General features: G+C 47.9%; 2 protein-coding genes and 2 non-coding genes across 4 annotated transcripts; 1 reads left to right on the forward strand and 3 right to left on the reverse strand.

The window, feature by feature from the left end:
* Positions 1-341: 341 nt before the first annotated feature.
* EV420DRAFT_117521 (uncharacterized protein) lies at positions 342-1,383 on the forward strand. The gene is made up of 5 exons (XM_060466204.1): positions 342-487; positions 562-594; positions 765-840; positions 902-981; positions 1,043-1,383. The coding sequence occupies exons 1-5, from the start codon at positions 452-454 to the stop codon at positions 1,271-1,273; spliced, it is 456 nt and encodes a 151-aa protein (XP_060340275.1). The 5' UTR covers positions 342-451; the 3' UTR covers positions 1,274-1,383.
* A 1,031-nt stretch (positions 1,384-2,414) lies between these two features.
* On the reverse strand, positions 2,415-2,511 carry EV420DRAFT_t17. The gene has a single exon. It is a non-coding gene; the product is annotated as a tRNA-Thr (tRNA).
* A 311-nt stretch (positions 2,512-2,822) lies between these two features.
* Positions 2,823-2,918, reverse strand: EV420DRAFT_t16. The gene has a single exon. It is a non-coding gene; the product is annotated as a tRNA-Thr (tRNA).
* A 7,880-nt stretch (positions 2,919-10,798) lies between these two features.
* Positions 10,799-11,822, reverse strand: EV420DRAFT_1500948 (uncharacterized protein). Its single transcript, XM_060471030.1, has 4 exons — positions 11,800-11,822; positions 11,654-11,747; positions 11,443-11,602; positions 10,799-11,395 (listed from the first exon to the last, which is right to left on the reverse strand). The coding sequence occupies exons 2-4, from the start codon at positions 11,728-11,730 to the stop codon at positions 11,249-11,251; spliced, it is 384 nt and encodes a 127-aa protein (XP_060340276.1). The 5' UTR covers positions 11,731-11,747; positions 11,800-11,822; the 3' UTR covers positions 10,799-11,248.
* Positions 11,823-17,068: the final 5,246 nt, after the last annotated feature.

The raw sequence follows: 17,068 nt of genomic DNA on the forward strand, positions 1-17,068 counted from the left end.
ATGACGAAAATGGGTTTATTGCGGGGAGGATGGAGGGGAGGGAAAGCGCCGGATTACGCGGAGATTCAGATCAAATGGCCGGGAGAGCGTGTAATTACCAAAGACGCTAAGCATGTTGTTGGGGGGTACATTGTAAGTAAGATGGAAGAAGATCAACAAACAAAACGTCTGGGATCAGGGAGGGGGCGCAAAAAAAAAAATTACTGGGTATCGGACTGGGATCAGGGATGATGGATTGATCTCCTCCGGTCATTGACTGAGATCGAAAAGACAAATGAGATCCGAAATCGTCGAACCCGATCGCCGGGAGCAATATAAGACCGCCACCGAGAATTATTTGTGGATGTTTTGATACGGCATATCGGCAGCGCAATACATACCCAAGGGCAAAGAGGGCGACAAACTTCCCACCTCGTAACCCACCACCACCTTGCTTTTAACACACCTCGCCATGGGACGCAGAAAGATTGAGATACAGCCGATTACTGTGAGTACTCGATGCTGGGATGGGTTATTGGTGGATATGAGGCGCTGATGGGTTTTTTTTGGGTGCGGGTGTAGCATGAACGAAACCGCTCGGTGACTTTTCTAAAGGTACGCCTAATCTCTGTCCCCAAGACCATTCCCCATCCCCCATACTGTCCATCCCAATCCCGTCTTTGCTCCCATCTTTCTTTATCCCAATGGTCGCTGCTATTTTTGTCCCGACACGAGACTAATAAAGTTCTTGGCATTTCCTTCTTTATTTTTGGCTCGCATCGTAGAGGAAGAATGGACTGTTCAAAAAAGCGTACGAGCTCGGTGTGCTGTGTAGTGTGGACGTTGCTGTGATCATCTTTGGTGCGTGTTCGAGGTTGTTGGTGCCAAGAGGACTCGGCTGACGCTCGTCGTCTATTTTTAGAGGAACGCCCGGGCCATCATCTGAAGCTGTATGAATACTGCTCTGGCGACACTAGGGATATCGTGCAGCGGCATTTGCGCGTACGAACAAGTCTTTTTCTTCCGGGTTGCTATAGGGGTCACTGACGACCTCCTTTTCTAGTACGAGGGCGAGAAGGATACGCGTGGTCCAGGAGACTTTTCTGGCGCCGCAAAGATCATCGATGAAGAGGAGGAAGAGGAAGAGGAGGAAGTCGTGTCCTCTGTGCCGTCAAAACGTAGGGGCAGTGGTCGACTCAGACCCGTTGGGGCTGACCTTGGCGAGGTGAGTCAGCACCACCATATCCACTCTTCTTTCCGGCGGTCGCTTCGTCGTCGTTGTGCACGACGATGACGAAGGCTATCTGTGCGTTGTTGTCCGTCGTGCCCGCCGTCGTCATGGCGTCGCGATCCTGGCTTCCGTTGACCGCGCAGCTTCTCTAATCCCTTCTGGTCTCCCTTTCTCCACGTACCACCACGAACTAACCCACTCTTTCTCCCGACAGCTCGAATATCAGCACCAGCAGCACCATCAATCACACCACTCCCACATCCCGCCGCCCCCGCCCCGCTCGATGGCCATACCTCCGCCGCCCATTCCCCAGACCCCCATTCAGCAACCATCAACCTCGTCCTCATCAATCCCCATCTCCTCTCTCCGCCACCCCCACCCAAACACGAATCCCCACAAGAAACAGCGTCTATCGCCGCCGAGCGTTTCTGGACCCGGCATGCACAGCCGTTCCTCCTCTGGATCCGGGTCTGGTGGTGGCGGAGGAGGTGCAGGAGCGGGTGGAGCCGCAGGCCAAGGAGGCTTCTACCCACCACCCTCGCAGTACCACCACGCACCCTTCTACAGTGGCGGAGGCGGCGGCGGCGGCGGTGGAGGCGGTGGAGGGGGAGGAGGAGGGGGAGGAAGCGGTGGAAGCAGCTTCTCCACTCCTGCCCAATTCGGAGGCGAGAGGCAGCGATATACGGGCTACCCACTGAGTGCACCCATGTCTCGCGGAAGTAGCGAGATATTTGGCTTGTTTGACGATCATGGCAGGCCGGGGTCGTCCAGTGGGACAGCGGGTGCAGGATCTGGCGCGGGAGGGTTCGATTGGCCGATACACGCTCCGGCGAATGCCCAAGCTGGTCCTGGGCAGACGCATAGTCCTACTCAGGGCAGAGTTGACGGCGCTTGGCTGGACTTTTTGAGCACGAGTAATGGGGGACCTGGTGGGAGTAGGCCGTCAACTAGTTGGGAAAGGGATACCGGTGCTGGTGGCGACGAAGGAGGAGTTGTTGAGAAAGAGGAAGGGTAGGGTATGGGCTGCATCTGGGTTTGCTTTTGCTATACACGTTTTGTCGGACCGTCCTTTTTTTGTTCATTCGCCTCCGTTTGATGTGTTTTTAGTCGTTCCATTCAAAGTAAAAGTATTGATGTGTGTGTTATTTCAATGTAGTTTTTTTTATAGAGTTTGTTGAATCTTCGTGGGCAGGGACAAAAGTAATGCCCCCTAGCCGACTTGAACGACTGACCTTGTCATCACAAGATGCTCCTGTTATATTCTATACGAGTGACACGCTCTACCACTGAGCTAAGAGGGCTACTTATCATTCTAAATAGTGACTCCTTATCACTCCCGGGTACCCTGATATCAAATATCATTCCTCCCCACAAACATTGGCCGATCCCTGCAAAACGATGCGATCGATCGCATTTCCGCATTTCAAGAGCTAATTGTAAATATACAGCGTCCGCCGTCCGTTCATCGCCCCTGCCGTTATACCGGTGAATTTCGGTGTTCTCAGTTCTGGGGGGGTTCGTCAGTCCAGCCCAGCGAAAGATTAGATAAATATTGATTTCAATTATAATTCTTGGATTCACTCAGTAAAAGATATCCTTGTCGTGAGGCTGATTCCCTCTAGCCGACTTGAACGACTGACCTTGTCATCAACTTTCATGACCCGAATTGAATACTAGTGACGCGCTCTACCAACTGAGCTAAGAGGGATTGCTATGGCTGTACTTATCATCATACCCTGCTGTCGCACTGTATCCTTACACGACCGGTGCGCGGCTGGATTTCCTGAGCGTAGATGGCTTAGCTTAGAGGTCCCGCCGTCGCTACCTGGGCCGTGCAATTGTTGGTTCTTGAGTAGGTTCGATGAATGCTCCAAAAGTATCGTTTGCTTACCTTTGATTCTTGAATCATTAGTTCACGACGATGATCATGGACTGCGACGTCGTTGAATAGAACTTCGACGGAGCCTATAGGAACCTCGGATTGAGCGAGGGTGACTTCTATCTCGATTCGGGTAAATGTTCAGGGGGAGAGGTGAGAGTGCAAGTGGTTTCCAGAAAGTTTGCTGGGGGATCTGCTTGTCTAAGTTGAGCCCTTCTGATTCGAGCAGAAACACCGTAGGAAGCGTGAGTACCTATCAAGGAGTGAGAAGTCAGTCAGAAAGAGTGCGAGAGGATTACCATACCATTTTTCTAGAAATCGAGCAACGGAGTGATGGGTGGTCTGGTTACTGGCAGATTTGGAAGAGACGGATTGAATGGTTGCTGTAACCTGCAAGGAAGGATCAACGATAATGAAGAGCGTGTAAACGCAATACGGGAACATCAACCGTATCCTTGACGCTTAGAATGAGCTCTATTCCCTGCGTTAACGATTTCAACTGACCGATGACGGCGACTTTGGCTGCGAAGCATTACTTCCATGACATGAAACGGGGTTCGCTTGGAACGTCCTTCTTTCCAGGAAGAGAAAGGCGGCAGCTTCGCGATAACGCCATAGCTATGAAGAAGAAGCCAGGAGAAGAAAGAATCCCATGAAACCGCCCGAGTCCCCACCCGATTGCCGGCCGCTTCGGTAACTCAAAGGATTTTTAGGATGAATTCTCCGAGGTGACGCACATCATGGCATTGGTTTTTTCTTGACAGGGCTTTGTCGCCACCGGAGTGCGGAGTGCGGAGAGCGGAGGACGGGAAGCTTTGGAGAGGGACGTGTGACAGAACCTCGAGGCGTACTAACTGAATCCAAGACGTTGAGTTGAGAGGAATGCGGAGTCATGATCTAAGTTCACGCTCAGGCTCCCCACATCGTTCTCCGATGCTTGGGTTCACGCAACAGCCTAGATTCGTAGCTGGATGCCTTAGCGTATTAAGTACATTCCCCTTTAGCGAAGGGATGAGAGAGCGAACAGAAGAATATTGATCATGTCTTCGGGGATCATGAGTTGGCGATGGGTTCAATTGGTGGTGTTGGTGGGGGTGGGGAGTAGCAATGAGGAGCGGCGTAAAGTGCTGTATGCCTGCAGTCCTTCCGATCAAGATCGGAATGGGCAGAGCCAAGGTAGTGGTAGATTAAGACCGTTTGCATGGTTCTCTGGGTGGGAGAGGCGTAGGTTGGAATGTTATTTTGTTGGATGAAAGTTGCTAGTCAGACTTGTGAATATCGCTCAGAGAGGAAGAGATTACTCGTGTCGGTATATCGATACTACAAAGAGATCCGGTTGTGCAAGTGAAAAAGCGATTGGTATGCCCTAGTAGTATCAAGGCCGACTCAGGCGGATGATATGACCTTTCTATGGAATTGTATCATCATCACTTTCGAGAAAAGGCACAGCTGAGAAATTTACCGATGCTCCCCGTGTTCTGACTACACATGGACGATGAGAGTCAAATGATAGATACGGGCAGCTACGGCTTACGGCTTCAGGTAAAAAATTCAATTGTCAAGATGCCGACACTCACAACCATGAGCAAGACGCGTGAAAGTGCTTTGCTTCATCTGGATTGCGATCGCACATATAATAATTGAACAAGCCGCGACTGGCGACCCTGCGAACGTCATCCTATAGCGATATATGGGAAACAGCTAAAATCACGAGTAATCAATTAATGAAGGTACGCACGCATACAGCGTGTCAAGTTGCCGTGACGCCACATCTTTAGCACCAAGGAGATGTTTGCTTATTTTAACAATAGGACCGCGAGATCTCGACACAAATAATTCAAGCCATTTAGATGTCAAAATCCAGGCATCCGCGTAGCCGGTCGCTCATGATTGGGTATAGAGTGAGGTAGCGAAGACACGGTCGGTCGTAAATAACCTCGGGGGATTCGGCTGTGGTTTTGGGGACATGTCACGTTAGTAAGTTGGTAGGTGGAAAACGGTAGTGCAAACCTCAGTCATTGGCTTTTTGGACGCCCTCTGCTTCTTCCGAATCGTCGTCTCAGATCAACCAGGGCCCCGGACCGGGTATCTCGGAATAGCCCGATCAAAATTCTTCGCCTCGTTTATTTTCGTCCAAGGTTATGGAGCATTGGGTCCTTTCCACTCTCTCAATTCTCATAGTGCAGTATGCCATCCCTTTGTATTGGGAGAAATATCGAGTATGAAAACAGTATTACTAGAACAAAGAAGCCTTTTTTCCATCCGCTTGATAGAATCGGATGTTCATGACTGGTCGTAGGCGGACGGCTTGTTACGGATCCTTAATTGCGTGCTTCCAAGCCGATTGACTCCTGGACGACGAATACGTTGTGTGAAATACAGGAAAGCTCGGTACCGATGGGGTTCTGCCTCCGATTACTCCCTTGAGTCATATTATAGAGACGCATTTCTTTCTTATCCAACAGATTCTATGTAATATTTCCGCTTTTATGTCGTCATTGTTATCACGTAGTACTTGACGTTTTCAAATCTTTTTCTATTGTATTGCATAGTCGCTAGCGGCCTATGAGTGGTTCTGCGTACCTTCTACGCTTCACTCAGTCAGCCGTGGAGAGGCATAGCCTCGCTGAACGTAAGTTACATATTCCCGTATAACGATTCTTAGATCTGACGAGATTTACAGTACTGCTATCGATATGTGGGTCGTGGGCTGGATTCAATTCCGTTTCATCCCCCTGACGCTGCCGAAGGCCCGCATTGCTAACAATGATACGTAGCTATGCCTGAGGCTGACGTACTTCAAGCAATTTACATATTCTTGCCTATAATTCTCTCCCGTTTCCCCTGTGCTTGGGTTCGTTTCATGTACTATTCCTTTGATCTATATTGCTCCGGCACACCGCTGGTTTTCAGGATGACATTCATATCTTTTGTGGAAGAGCTTATCCCATGACTTTCCGCTTTGGAGCAATATAAATTTAATATTCAGCCCAGTGCGGTCTGAGTGCGGGTAGGTCTCACCGCCGACGGTCATAGGTATCTAGTTAAACAATGTTGGAGAAATATACTCAGTCCGCTGCAGCCCTCATTTCCGGAAATTGCATTCATTTTTGAATGAGTGACAATTATTTACTGGAAGTACCTTATTATCGTTTTTCCAGACGTTGTACTCAATGAGCTTCAATCTATCCAAGTCCCAGGAGTAAGCTCCTTCTACTAAATTTTCAAACACGCATAGAGATTCAGCAGAAACTGGAGGGAAATTATCGAAGTGACCAGAACCCACGGTCATAGTGCTTCTAGCACAGAGGGCAGATGATGACCTCCCCGTAGGAGAATCTCGAAATCCCATTCGGAGTAATGAAACACGAGAAGTAGAAAATGGATGCGTCCGCAGTAGGTGCGTAAGAACGCTATTCAACGGAGCTGCATGAGCTGGGACAGGAAATATCAAATGCTTCTATTGGCAGTGCAAGATCAGCGAGGAGCGGCGCTAGACCATACCGTTGCAGGAGTCTACACATGCTTCGTCAAACCATGTAGATGGATAACCACACTCTGCTCAATCAAGAATGCGTAAGACTGACTGATTAAATCGGCACAGCGTCAGCCGAGGAGACGAGAACTGGAAGTGTATTGAATACTGGAAAAATCCGAGGTGGCGGCATGTCGTAGTCGCTCATGCCGACACCGACCCAGGTAGACAAGGAAACCCGGGCACTGAACACATTTTGCATCACGGACTTGCAAACCTTGTTCCCACATACATTCAGCTATACAGATTCCGATTAGATTCTACTAAAGGATCGGATGCCGGGGTCCTCGGTTTACGGGACATACTACAAGCAGCGATAACACTCTGAATGGGGAGTTTGGTTGAGGCAACGCATCAGACTGGTTGGAAAACTGAGTAAGCACGGTCTCAGGAATTCTGCGAGCTCGACATTCTTTACCTGTTTATATAATGAAAATTATAAAATGATACGGACTATGAAGGTCAATAATCCAGGTCATTCGTCCAGTAACTAAAGTCTTCGGCGAGAGAATATAAATACAAGTATAGTGTATGTTGATACATATCAATAGTAAGGCGTGTATTATATTGGAGACTAATCGAGGCTCAAATGTGAAATTGGGGAGCAAGCAAACCGTGAAATTCAGATGATATCGCTCAGATCATGGTATCATATGCCAAGAAAATACCAACAGATTACCTCCGAGATGATCCGTATAGTATATCCGGGACATGTATAAAATAAGTACGATCTCCAAATAGTCTGTCATGATTCTTTAGTTATTCCTTAGTTGAGAAGGCAGATATAAGGATTTCCTGAGGTTCATTCTCGGGTTCTTCGAACGCGGACCGTACATGTAAGGTCCTCGTTCAGCTCGTATCATAGTGGTACTATAGGGTACTTTGGGATAAAATATCTCCGGCCCGAGTCAAGCCCCACTGCGGGGAATTTTGTCTGCATCAAAGATTAGATCTCGAGATCTGATGACCAATCATTCACTGCTCGCATCTTTTCCTGAAGGTTAGGTGTTCTCTTTTGGGTCATTCAGGACAGGACAACGTTTACTTGGTATTTGATGATGTTTATCTCACCCATTGTAACGTCGTTCGAGTTGTCCTTAATAACGAATTTCAAAAACTCGGTCTGCGTCTATTGTGCGGAAATCTAATTAGCTAGACACAGATTGTAGGAGCTGAGAAGAAGTCATATGCCGACTACACATGTAATATTGCCGTCGACGTGTACGGCTTGACCAACGTCCATTTTTGTCCCTCGACAATCAGGTCACACGACAGTACACTGATGAGTCTGTGCGAGGAAGATGGTTTGGAATAATAGTGTTTACTAACTACTCATTCACTAACTAGAAAAGAGAGTTTTCCATTTAGGTTTCGTTTTCTCCGTCCTTGGCTAAACTTGTTGTTCTATAGCTCCATTAAACGCACAATTCACAATCACCATCAGCGGCACCTTCCTGTATTATTCCAGACGTTACACATGTTTCATGAGTTGATGGTGAGTGGATTATTTTTGATCGGGGTCACCTTCTTGCGTTCGGATGGAATTTTTTATTGGACTTTGTCAGAAGCATGTCACTCCAATGCGGCCCTCGGCAGGTGACGATTCTCTTCAGATGAGTGAAAGAGTAGTCCTCTCCAAATACATAAACTTCTAAGTCTTCCGAGTTGTTTCATCCATCCAAAAGAATAGATATCAATAAACTTCTCTGGACCCACAGGATAATGTGCTAGTTTTCTCTACGTTGTAACTCTCTCGAAAGCCGCCGCTACCGCTCGTGCGAGGTTTTGCTCACTTTGGCTATCACACCATCAATTTGGTTCGTGGATGATATCTTTATGCGTTCAGATGGCAGACAAATGGCGCCCATGCGGTGTCTTCGGCGGTTTTCCCAAATATAACGATTTCTTCCAAGTCTTGTAACAGCAAGGTCCCGACCAAAACTTATCTATTCTAGGTGAAACAGGATCGATATGACGAGATTTGGCGTAAAATGCGTTAGGTCATTTTGTGAGTGGAGGATATGAAAATATAACAGTGACATCCGTGGCATACTGACGAGCATCCATGTTACAAGGAGATCCAGTAAGAAATGCGCCGCTTGGAACCTACCCCTGCTTTCCAACCTCGATGCCGATGGATATGAACATTGAACGCTCGGTCAAAATTTCAACTTTGATTAAGGTCAGAGGGCAATGGTAATTGAGTGAAATCCTTAGATGACTGGGAAACTTTTAGCTGAACATAGGATTCAAGACGATATTTTACCAATTGAAGCGTTATTCGGAACCGTGATTCAGTCAAAGCTTCAGAAGCGGCCTCAGGCCTAAAGAAAGACTACTATATCATGAAATATTCGATCAATGGCACAAACTAACGTTTCTCTATGCGTATGGATGATATAATGTTCCTTACAGGGACTTGTGAGATTTCTTTCCTTTCCGCAGGCATTCTTCCTGTTGTCAAGGTCAGCAGTCTTTTTGCTGATGCATGACTTTTCTTTTTTTTCCACCGTGGTTGCATGTCCTGCACGAGGATGTAATCAGCAAGGAAGGAATCCATGCGTACCCGCATACAGTCTGGAATTGGAACTGAAGTGATTTTGCTTCCAGACGAAGTTCGTGACGGGCCACGAGTGATGGACCCCCTGAAACCAATGTGCGTCAAGGCCTTCAGTGCGTTTACCTTCGTAACACATTATCGTGTAAACCTAAAGGCTAAGGCAAGGATACGTTTCCATGATTTTCAAGACGAGATACTGACTGCCTATACCGGCTGCGGGCCGAAGGCATGTCTAAATTCTCATGCTTATTGATCAGGCACAGATCGCATCGTATCTTTTAACTTACCGAGCTTCGCGCGCGGTAATCGCAAAAACCATCTTGGGTGGCTCGCGCCGAGGTTTCTTTTCTTTGTCTCACCTTAGGCTAGTTATCACTGACCCCGGATTTCCTCAGAGAAGTTCGCCTGACGGAATAATTGTAACGTACCTCAGATGCATTCGAGCCTCGAGGTCATCTTTCCTAATCGATCCGATGTAGCAACCGGATTTATTTTCTCATGGATGGAAATGCCCTGTTCGTCTTTCTTTCCAGACAGCTGCTCTTTCTTCTGAACTTGCTGAGAACCGCCTCTCGGTTAAAATGGAGCCTGCAGAACGTGCAGGACACTGATCGTGTGGTTGTCCCCGCTTTTTATGGAACACGCACTCCGCTTTTAGTCAACCAATTAGGACTTCCGAATAGTTCTCTATCAGTTCCATTTTAATTCATCACAATATGACTATTTGTAACTTGGAGTCTCCTGAAAATAGAGAAAACGGCTGTAGAAAAGGGCGAGTCGTATCATGGGGCTAAGTATCCCGGCGATTTCAATATATTCCGTATCATATTGAAAATTAACCATCACTTGCCAGTAGATCTTTCGGGGTACAATAAACTTCTTCGAATCAACTGATCGATTTTCTCACTTACTTATGGCGGTGACGTACGCTCCCTGCATTGACCGGCTTGGTCAAGTTCCGTAACTAGTAACAAGGCGTGGGATTTGACGTGATGAACGTCCCAGGTCAATACGGCATAAGTTGATCTTCTTTCGCTATCCCCCAACACCATACCTGGGTGGTGTCATATTTTCGAAGCTATAAGAAATCGCACGGCTCCGGGAGGCAATTTGATGTGTACCAGTGTCACGCTGTTCAGTTCCCTACGCGTTTTGGGGTCTGAACTGGAGGATGTCATTTGACTATCACTTCAAGATGAGTATCATGATTCATCATTGCACCTCCCTTGACATGTCCCTGAATTTTATCAGATCGTCCATTGAGTAAGGATCTTACCTTTAAGGAGCAAGGTTTGCGTAATATAATCATCTTTAAGCCCCCAGTTTCTCGGTTCCGAGTGTCTGAGGAAAGACACCGACATCAGCCAAGAAGAGTTTGGATGTAGAGAGAAAACCGATCGATTATAACCCCCGCGGAAAGAATTCGTACAGATGATGTATTTCCCGGCTCTTTTTTCTATAGCATCAAACCAAATGCCACTGACGTCGTCCGAAACTCTATCCAAAGAACTAGTCATCCTGAGCGAAAATAAATTGGATTTAGATCGACTATCTACTGGGAAAGGAACTGTCTCAGTAAAGAGTGCCATGAGAAGGAAGGCGCGGATTACTTACCTGGACTCCGATGCTGCTATCATAAACCATGAGTAAAGCTTCAGTTCTCAAATATTTGGGCCTACGCAGGGTGCTGATGGGATTGAGCATTTGTAGGACATCGGTGCAAGACGGAACGGCGAGTACAGCATTTTCTATATCATATCAGTATTTCGACGTGGTCATTAGCGCCAAACTGCAGTTCTCAACTTGTACTAGCGCGATATAGGACGCCTCGAGTGCAGATCCAGTCCGGACGAACCAGTTAGCGACTGTCGCTGGGACGTCTTTATATCAAGAACATCATAGAACAGGAAATAAGGCATTCCATCAAGCAAAGAGGGAGAACGCGCTTGTCGTGTTTAAGAAATTACACTCAAAGCGAAACACCCTCTGGACGCACCCGAATTGAATGATTTCTCAAGTCTAAAAAATTTCAACGAATGGCTAATAATATAACGGTTATCACTTCTACGAAACAAAGAGTACTCCCACAATACTGCCAACCACATCTAGTGAAGAAAATCCAAGCGTGACCACACCCCTATTCTTGTTGCCACTCTCACTCGCAGCTTTTCTAGCAATTGACATAACCTTTCCTATAGTAAGAGTCCCAGACTACGCGGATCAGTATGGAATGTCGATAGTAGTGAAAATAAACGTACGGTAATCGAAGTCAGAGTCGTAGGTGCTGATGATATTACTACAGTCCCACCTCGAATGGTAGAAACAGTGGTGAATTGCGAAGACGACGGGATGGGCTGCAGAGTTGGGGTAAGGGTATCCGTCTTGGTGAAACGTCGAGGTACCGTACACCCCCACAGGCTTGACATGACATTAAACGAAGCGAGAAATAGAATGGAGGGAAACACATGCTTTCCAGTATCGTTATTGCACGAATCGAACACTCCGGCATGGCAGTTGGCCGACATGTTCCACGCGGGCCACATCATGTCGTATATATGTTTACCTAAATTCTGTTAACGGTTGCTTATGAGAGAAGACTAGATCGTTTTACTCACAAAAGGCGGCGGGCGTCCTAGGTCTTCCCGAAGGCAGAAGAGAGGACTAGACGTCGAATAGGGTCCCTTAAAATGAGGACAATATCAGTTTCAAGCGTGAAGGGACAACATGACGGCTTCACCATTCCCATCGGCACCATTCCCATCAGGCTCACCACCAGTATCGCCAGTTGGAATGATGAGTTTCGTCGAATCTCCCGTGCATGAAGAAAGCCGCTCTCCGGCTGTCTTTGAACGGTGTAAGTATGTCCATACGAGTAATCTGTACAATCAGGTGTCCAAACGAAATGGGGGCTCTGATAGCCCCGTCGGGGATGACACCAGTTCTGTCACCACTCTAAAGGGCACTAAAGCGAGGCGGCCGAAACAAAAGCCAGGAAGAATAGACTTTGAGATACCACGGGACTTCGATACGTTACGCATGCCATGAACGTCTGCCTGCATCACGCACCACGGACCCGAGTTTGATATTCGGACAAGGGAAGCCAGCGAATTATGAGATTGCGAGGATTTTTCTACTCGTAGCAGGCAATCTAGTCGTCAATGGGTTTGATGGAGATATCTCCCCAGGCCGTCTGCTGCATTGGGGAAAAGGGACTTGACGCGAGAAGGTTCGATGGCCTTTGTGCCGTTACCAGTAGACGATGTTAGTCAGTACAGATATATCAGAACATAATTATACTTACGGATTTTGCCCTTGTGATCTGCGGGTTAACATGCAAAGGAACCGTTTCCAAACCTGCAGGAAAGTGTACTGGTCAGTAAATGGCCAATCAACCAACGCGTTACACTGACCTGTAGCGCACTCTCCAACTCTTCCGGCCCGACCATCTTCAACATCCTCAGACGAATAGTCCATGCTCTCGCATCCGTCCGCGCAAAGTTTGAGGTATTTTTGAGGCGGGAAGGCACCTAAACTAAGTTCCCTGCCGTTGAAATGCACGATGGCAGACAAGCAGCAAGTACCGGATAATCGGCGCTGTCGTTATCCGCATAGTGGTTTGTTGTTACACTTTTTTCGCAATCAATGGGGTTTATTTTTCGAATCGCAAGTCGACCGCACTCCTATGTCACGTCAAGGCATGCCACTGAATTCCGTGGTGTTGGCCAGATACTACTGAAGTGTCGAATATGCGTCGTTTCCAGACGGAACCACCGAGAAGATCGAATAGCGAACTAGAAAGGAAGAGGAACCCTGGATCGGGTTTACACAAGCAGCAGAGAATGAATTATATAGAGGTGTCGTGAATTGAACGTGTCGCAGGGGCAGTCGTAGACGTAGCACGGCATTCGTATGAAGCAAGACTGAACTGTCTTTAGCGTGCGTCATATACAAGATGACGTGTAGAAACATCATAACAGTCCTTCGAGAACGCCGACATCAGTTTCAGTTTCTGTCACTTTCCCTTCCACCGTCCGGGAGTTCACCAAGCACTAACCGTGCATCTACAATCAAAAGATCCAGGCTCACGGCGAGCTTCCCTTGGTTCGAAATAGGCATAAGTTCGGACGCAAAAGGGAGGCCGGGGATGTGCTAATTTGACTGCAGAGTGCGGGAAAGGTATGTACGGTAGCCTATCCTCTGCATCATCACCGAGAAAGCCCCCGGGCAAGACTGAACAAGTCGGTGAGAATTAAAAGCTTCTGCAAGCTGGACCTTGCTGGAAAGGCGCATGTAGTCGACCGTCTTGGAGTCAGTGAAGCCGAGCCTGGCACTTTAGGAATCCGAATGAGATTTTGAAATGGCCGGAGCTAAGCCTGTCCAGACACCACGTTGACATCCGTCGTCGTCTCGTAAATAGCTTAGTAGGATGGGCCCCGAAATCAAATTCTCAAATACAGTATTCTGTACTTCATAAAGGGAGCGAAGAGGGTGCTCTATGGTCTAGTCCGACGAAAGATGCCGCGGACGGGGCGCCAGATGTGTAATGATGTCAACGGGCTCAGTGGCTGGGATAACGGGACCTTTTTGTGAGGGACGGCGTTGGTGTTCACGTGTCGTGGTCCAATCAGCCAGACCATGGGCAGGGCAGTATTGTAGGACCATCTTTGTCCGCACGCATAGATTGAACCGTTCAGATGCAGGCGAATGCAAGGACATGGGTTATTTGGACAAGGTAAAACGGCAAATGTTGTAAGCTAATGGCCGTCGTTCTACTCGTAGTAGGCGCCCCGATCTTTGACGCGCTTAAATCAGAAAAGCTTTTCCCCGACCGCCTCCTGCTCACGGAACCCCATTGACTAGACGATATTAGTCAGTAAAGAGTTATTATAACATGATAGTACTCACATAATCGTTAGTAAATTAGGGCTCCTAACGTCAGCGCTTGGTTCGTGCCCAGTCGCTCTCGGCCATCGCACAAAGGGGCAATATCGTCATGTTCCATAATCTCGTAGATGATTGTGCTGTATCCTGTCGCGAGGAATAAATATGTCGTGGTTCCTTCAACTCGTTGCTAGCGCATACATACAGGTTCCGGTAATGGTGTAGCGATCCTATTGCATACATAAGGTATGATTTCGAATGGGAGATGACGTGATGATCTCGGGAAGACGAAGGACGGAAGAGGGTCCTAGCGAGTGAGAATGTTCTAGCCGGGTCGAATTGAGGGTTATTCCATGATGAAAAAGATTGAATTCGTTTCTCTTGGTGTGCACATGCAGTGGCTAACATATGAATGAACATGACTAGGCCACACATACCGGATAAGAGACGTACCTGAGGGAATACTTCTGAATGGCATACAACTCTTCTTTTTCCTCCCCGAATTATAACTACAGCGCCACCGCAATCTCCTAGCCCACCGAGATGCGCTTAGAGCCGTTATTGAAACGTTTGCATTCTGGACCTTTGAACTGAACGAAACATCATCAGAATGGGTCACCTTTACACAAAAGACGAAAAAATAACTCGCCTGAAGACAGGCCGCCAAGTTTCCTCCAATGGTGGTGGTCTCAAAGGGTCAAACGCACATCAACCCCTGGTCTCATCATGGACGACGACTTCGCCGATTGTCGGAGAAAAGTCTACCCCTTTTGCAGGCGACCAAGGGCATTGAGGATTCTGAGAGACTTGAAAGGGAGACTAGGGGGCCGCCAACCATATGATCAGTGAGGTTTGGCGCGAACATTCCCGGCCTTGCTGCTGCGAGGCCCTGGATACTCCAATTTTTCCTCTCTAGTCTGGTAAGAAAACAGTAAGAAACGAAGAACAAAAGGGCAATTATTGTCCGCTCACCAAGGGCCGTGCCTACTCTCAGCTTCTTGACCAACGCGTCCATGTGAAGATATGGCGACGATTTCGGGAAAGCGTCCTACAGCGCACATTAGTTGAGCTTTTCCGGCATCTGTTGCAGAAATACGTGCCATGAGTCGAGTCCTCAGCGCTCACTCAGCATCCAAGACGGTTCCTGCCTGAGCGAGAGTCATGGAGAGAAGTGTAAAGGCGGAGATTGAATATTGAAAGTCCTGCTCTTACCGTCTACAGCTAATTACGCAATAATTACAGTTCCTCTCACTACTTATTTAATTATGCTGTAGCGTGGTCTTTGCAGAAGAGGCGCCTAATAGGTGTTCCTAATAGATTCTCCGGGTTCGTCGAATGACATCGGCACCGGACTGCACCAACACTCTTCTTCACTGCTCGGACTCGTCTCTTCCTGCCGCAATTCCCCATCTATGATGGATATATAGCCTCGCTCCTTTGCCTGGACTGGCTTAACACGTAATATCCGGGAGCGTCCGACTCGCCGTTGATTTCCTGAGCCCTACGGCAGGCGAAACGGGTCTGAAAACTGTTCATATCCAACTTGTACTTGTGGCGTCACACGAACATTTCAATGGTTCGAAACGACGTCTTCGTCTCCACCACTGTGTTCGTACTATCTTTCTCTATTACAGTCAATTTCATGGTTCTGTCATCTTCTTTCGGCTGGAGGTCTGGTTTTTCGACTGGCCGTTAGCAAGGACAATGCCTCCAAGCCTTTCATACTGTTTTACAGAGGCTCGACTCCCCTGACAGGCTACGTGTAATCTGCGGTATCTACGACCGCATCAAACCCAAGGGCAATGTTCTTTACTTGTATTTACTACTCACTTCAAACTCTTCAGGAATTTCGGCAGCAAAATTGACCGTGAATATTCCTGCTCTGAGAAAGACAAGGACCTGCTGTCTACCCCTCGTGCTCCGTCCTGGCTCACCGGTTCGCTGGTTGAGGAATACGTTTATATCTCCTGGTGCTTTTTCACAAGTTCCATTATCTAATTGTTAGCCTTTCAACTTGCTTTTATTCCGACACAATTTCCAAATGTGCACGAAGTATGGAAGAGAATAGGCCAGTTGAACTTCACCAAGTATGTATACTGTCTATTTCTTCGATACTCAAACTCATCATCTGCAGCTCGACAACGATCATCCTCGATGTAGTGTGGATCCATGCCGACACTCGACGACCATAGGAAGAGAACATCGCCCACTTCTCGCTACTTTTCGCATACGAGACTGCTTTCAATGAGATCCTCTTCCCGTACCCCAATGAACGAGATGTCCCCATAAGAGCCAAGCGGGTGGAAATCCGCGCTTAGCGGACACCCTCCGCAGCCCTCGATGTACAAGTCCCAAAATCCCCAATGCAGGATCTGGAAGCTTCCTCAAATGATATCCCTCACCTTTGTGGACTGACCCTGCAGTACAAGACGTCTTGCGCTCGCGTGGGATCCACCTGCAGGATTCCTCGGAGTTGTAAGTCTCATGGGAACTGCATCTTGGCCAGAACATGATTTCTGCAACTTTATCGACAATGGCGCAAGGGCTACGAGGAAGGACTACCTATCGACGGAATGTGAGTATGCTGGTTACGGAAATGAGGGCTGATTCGACTGTGTTTCAGGGCCTAACTCCTGGCACTATTTTCAGACAAGAAATCGCGAGACAGTTCTTTGTCACGCTCGCAAACGCAAACGCAAACGCAAGTGTGACAACGCATGTGAGAGAACGCCAACGCACGCTCGCAGGTCCGCTCGCAAAATTCTACGTGCCCACTTCTTAGTGCCAGCGTTCTCCTGGCGGGATTCGAACACGGTGTGTTAGGGTTAGGGTTAGGGTTAGGGTTAGGGTTAGGGTTAGGGTTAGGGTTAGGGTTAGGGTTAGGGTTAGGGTTAGGGTTAGGGTTAGGGTTAGGGTTAGGGTTAGGGTTAGGGTTAGGGTTAGGGTTAGGGTTAGGGTTAGGGTTAGGGTTAGGGTTAGGTTAGGGTTAGGGTTAGGGTTAGG

The sequence above is a fragment of the Desarmillaria tabescens genome, assembly GCF_030435595.1.
Source record: "Desarmillaria tabescens strain CCBAS 213 chromosome Unknown EV420scaffold_1, whole genome shotgun sequence".
Classification (NCBI taxonomy): Eukaryota; Fungi; Basidiomycota; class Agaricomycetes; order Agaricales; family Physalacriaceae; genus Desarmillaria; species Desarmillaria tabescens.

Excerpts from the sequence above, each read along its gene's own strand:
- EV420DRAFT_1500948 (XM_060471030.1), bottom strand. The coding sequence starts at position 11,730 with ATGATGTGGCCCGCGTGGAACATGTCGGCCAACTGCCATGCCGGAGTG. Across the intron at positions 11,603-11,653 it reads TGCAATAACGATACTGGAAA|CCTGTGGGGGTGTACGGTAC; the intron begins GCATGTGTTTCC and ends TGTCATGTCAAG. Across the intron at positions 11,396-11,442 it reads CGACTCTGACTTCGATTACC|TCTGGGACTCTTACTATAGG; the intron begins GTACGTTTATTT and ends TGATCCGCGTAG.
- EV420DRAFT_117521 (XM_060466204.1), top strand. The coding sequence starts at position 452 with ATGGGACGCAGAAAGATTGAGATACAGCCGATTACT. Across the intron at positions 841-901 it reads CGTTGCTGTGATCATCTTTG|AGGAACGCCCGGGCCATCAT; the intron begins GTGCGTGTTCGA and ends GTCTATTTTTAG. Across the intron at positions 982-1,042 it reads TCGTGCAGCGGCATTTGCGC|TACGAGGGCGAGAAGGATAC; the intron begins GTACGAACAAGT and ends CTCCTTTTCTAG.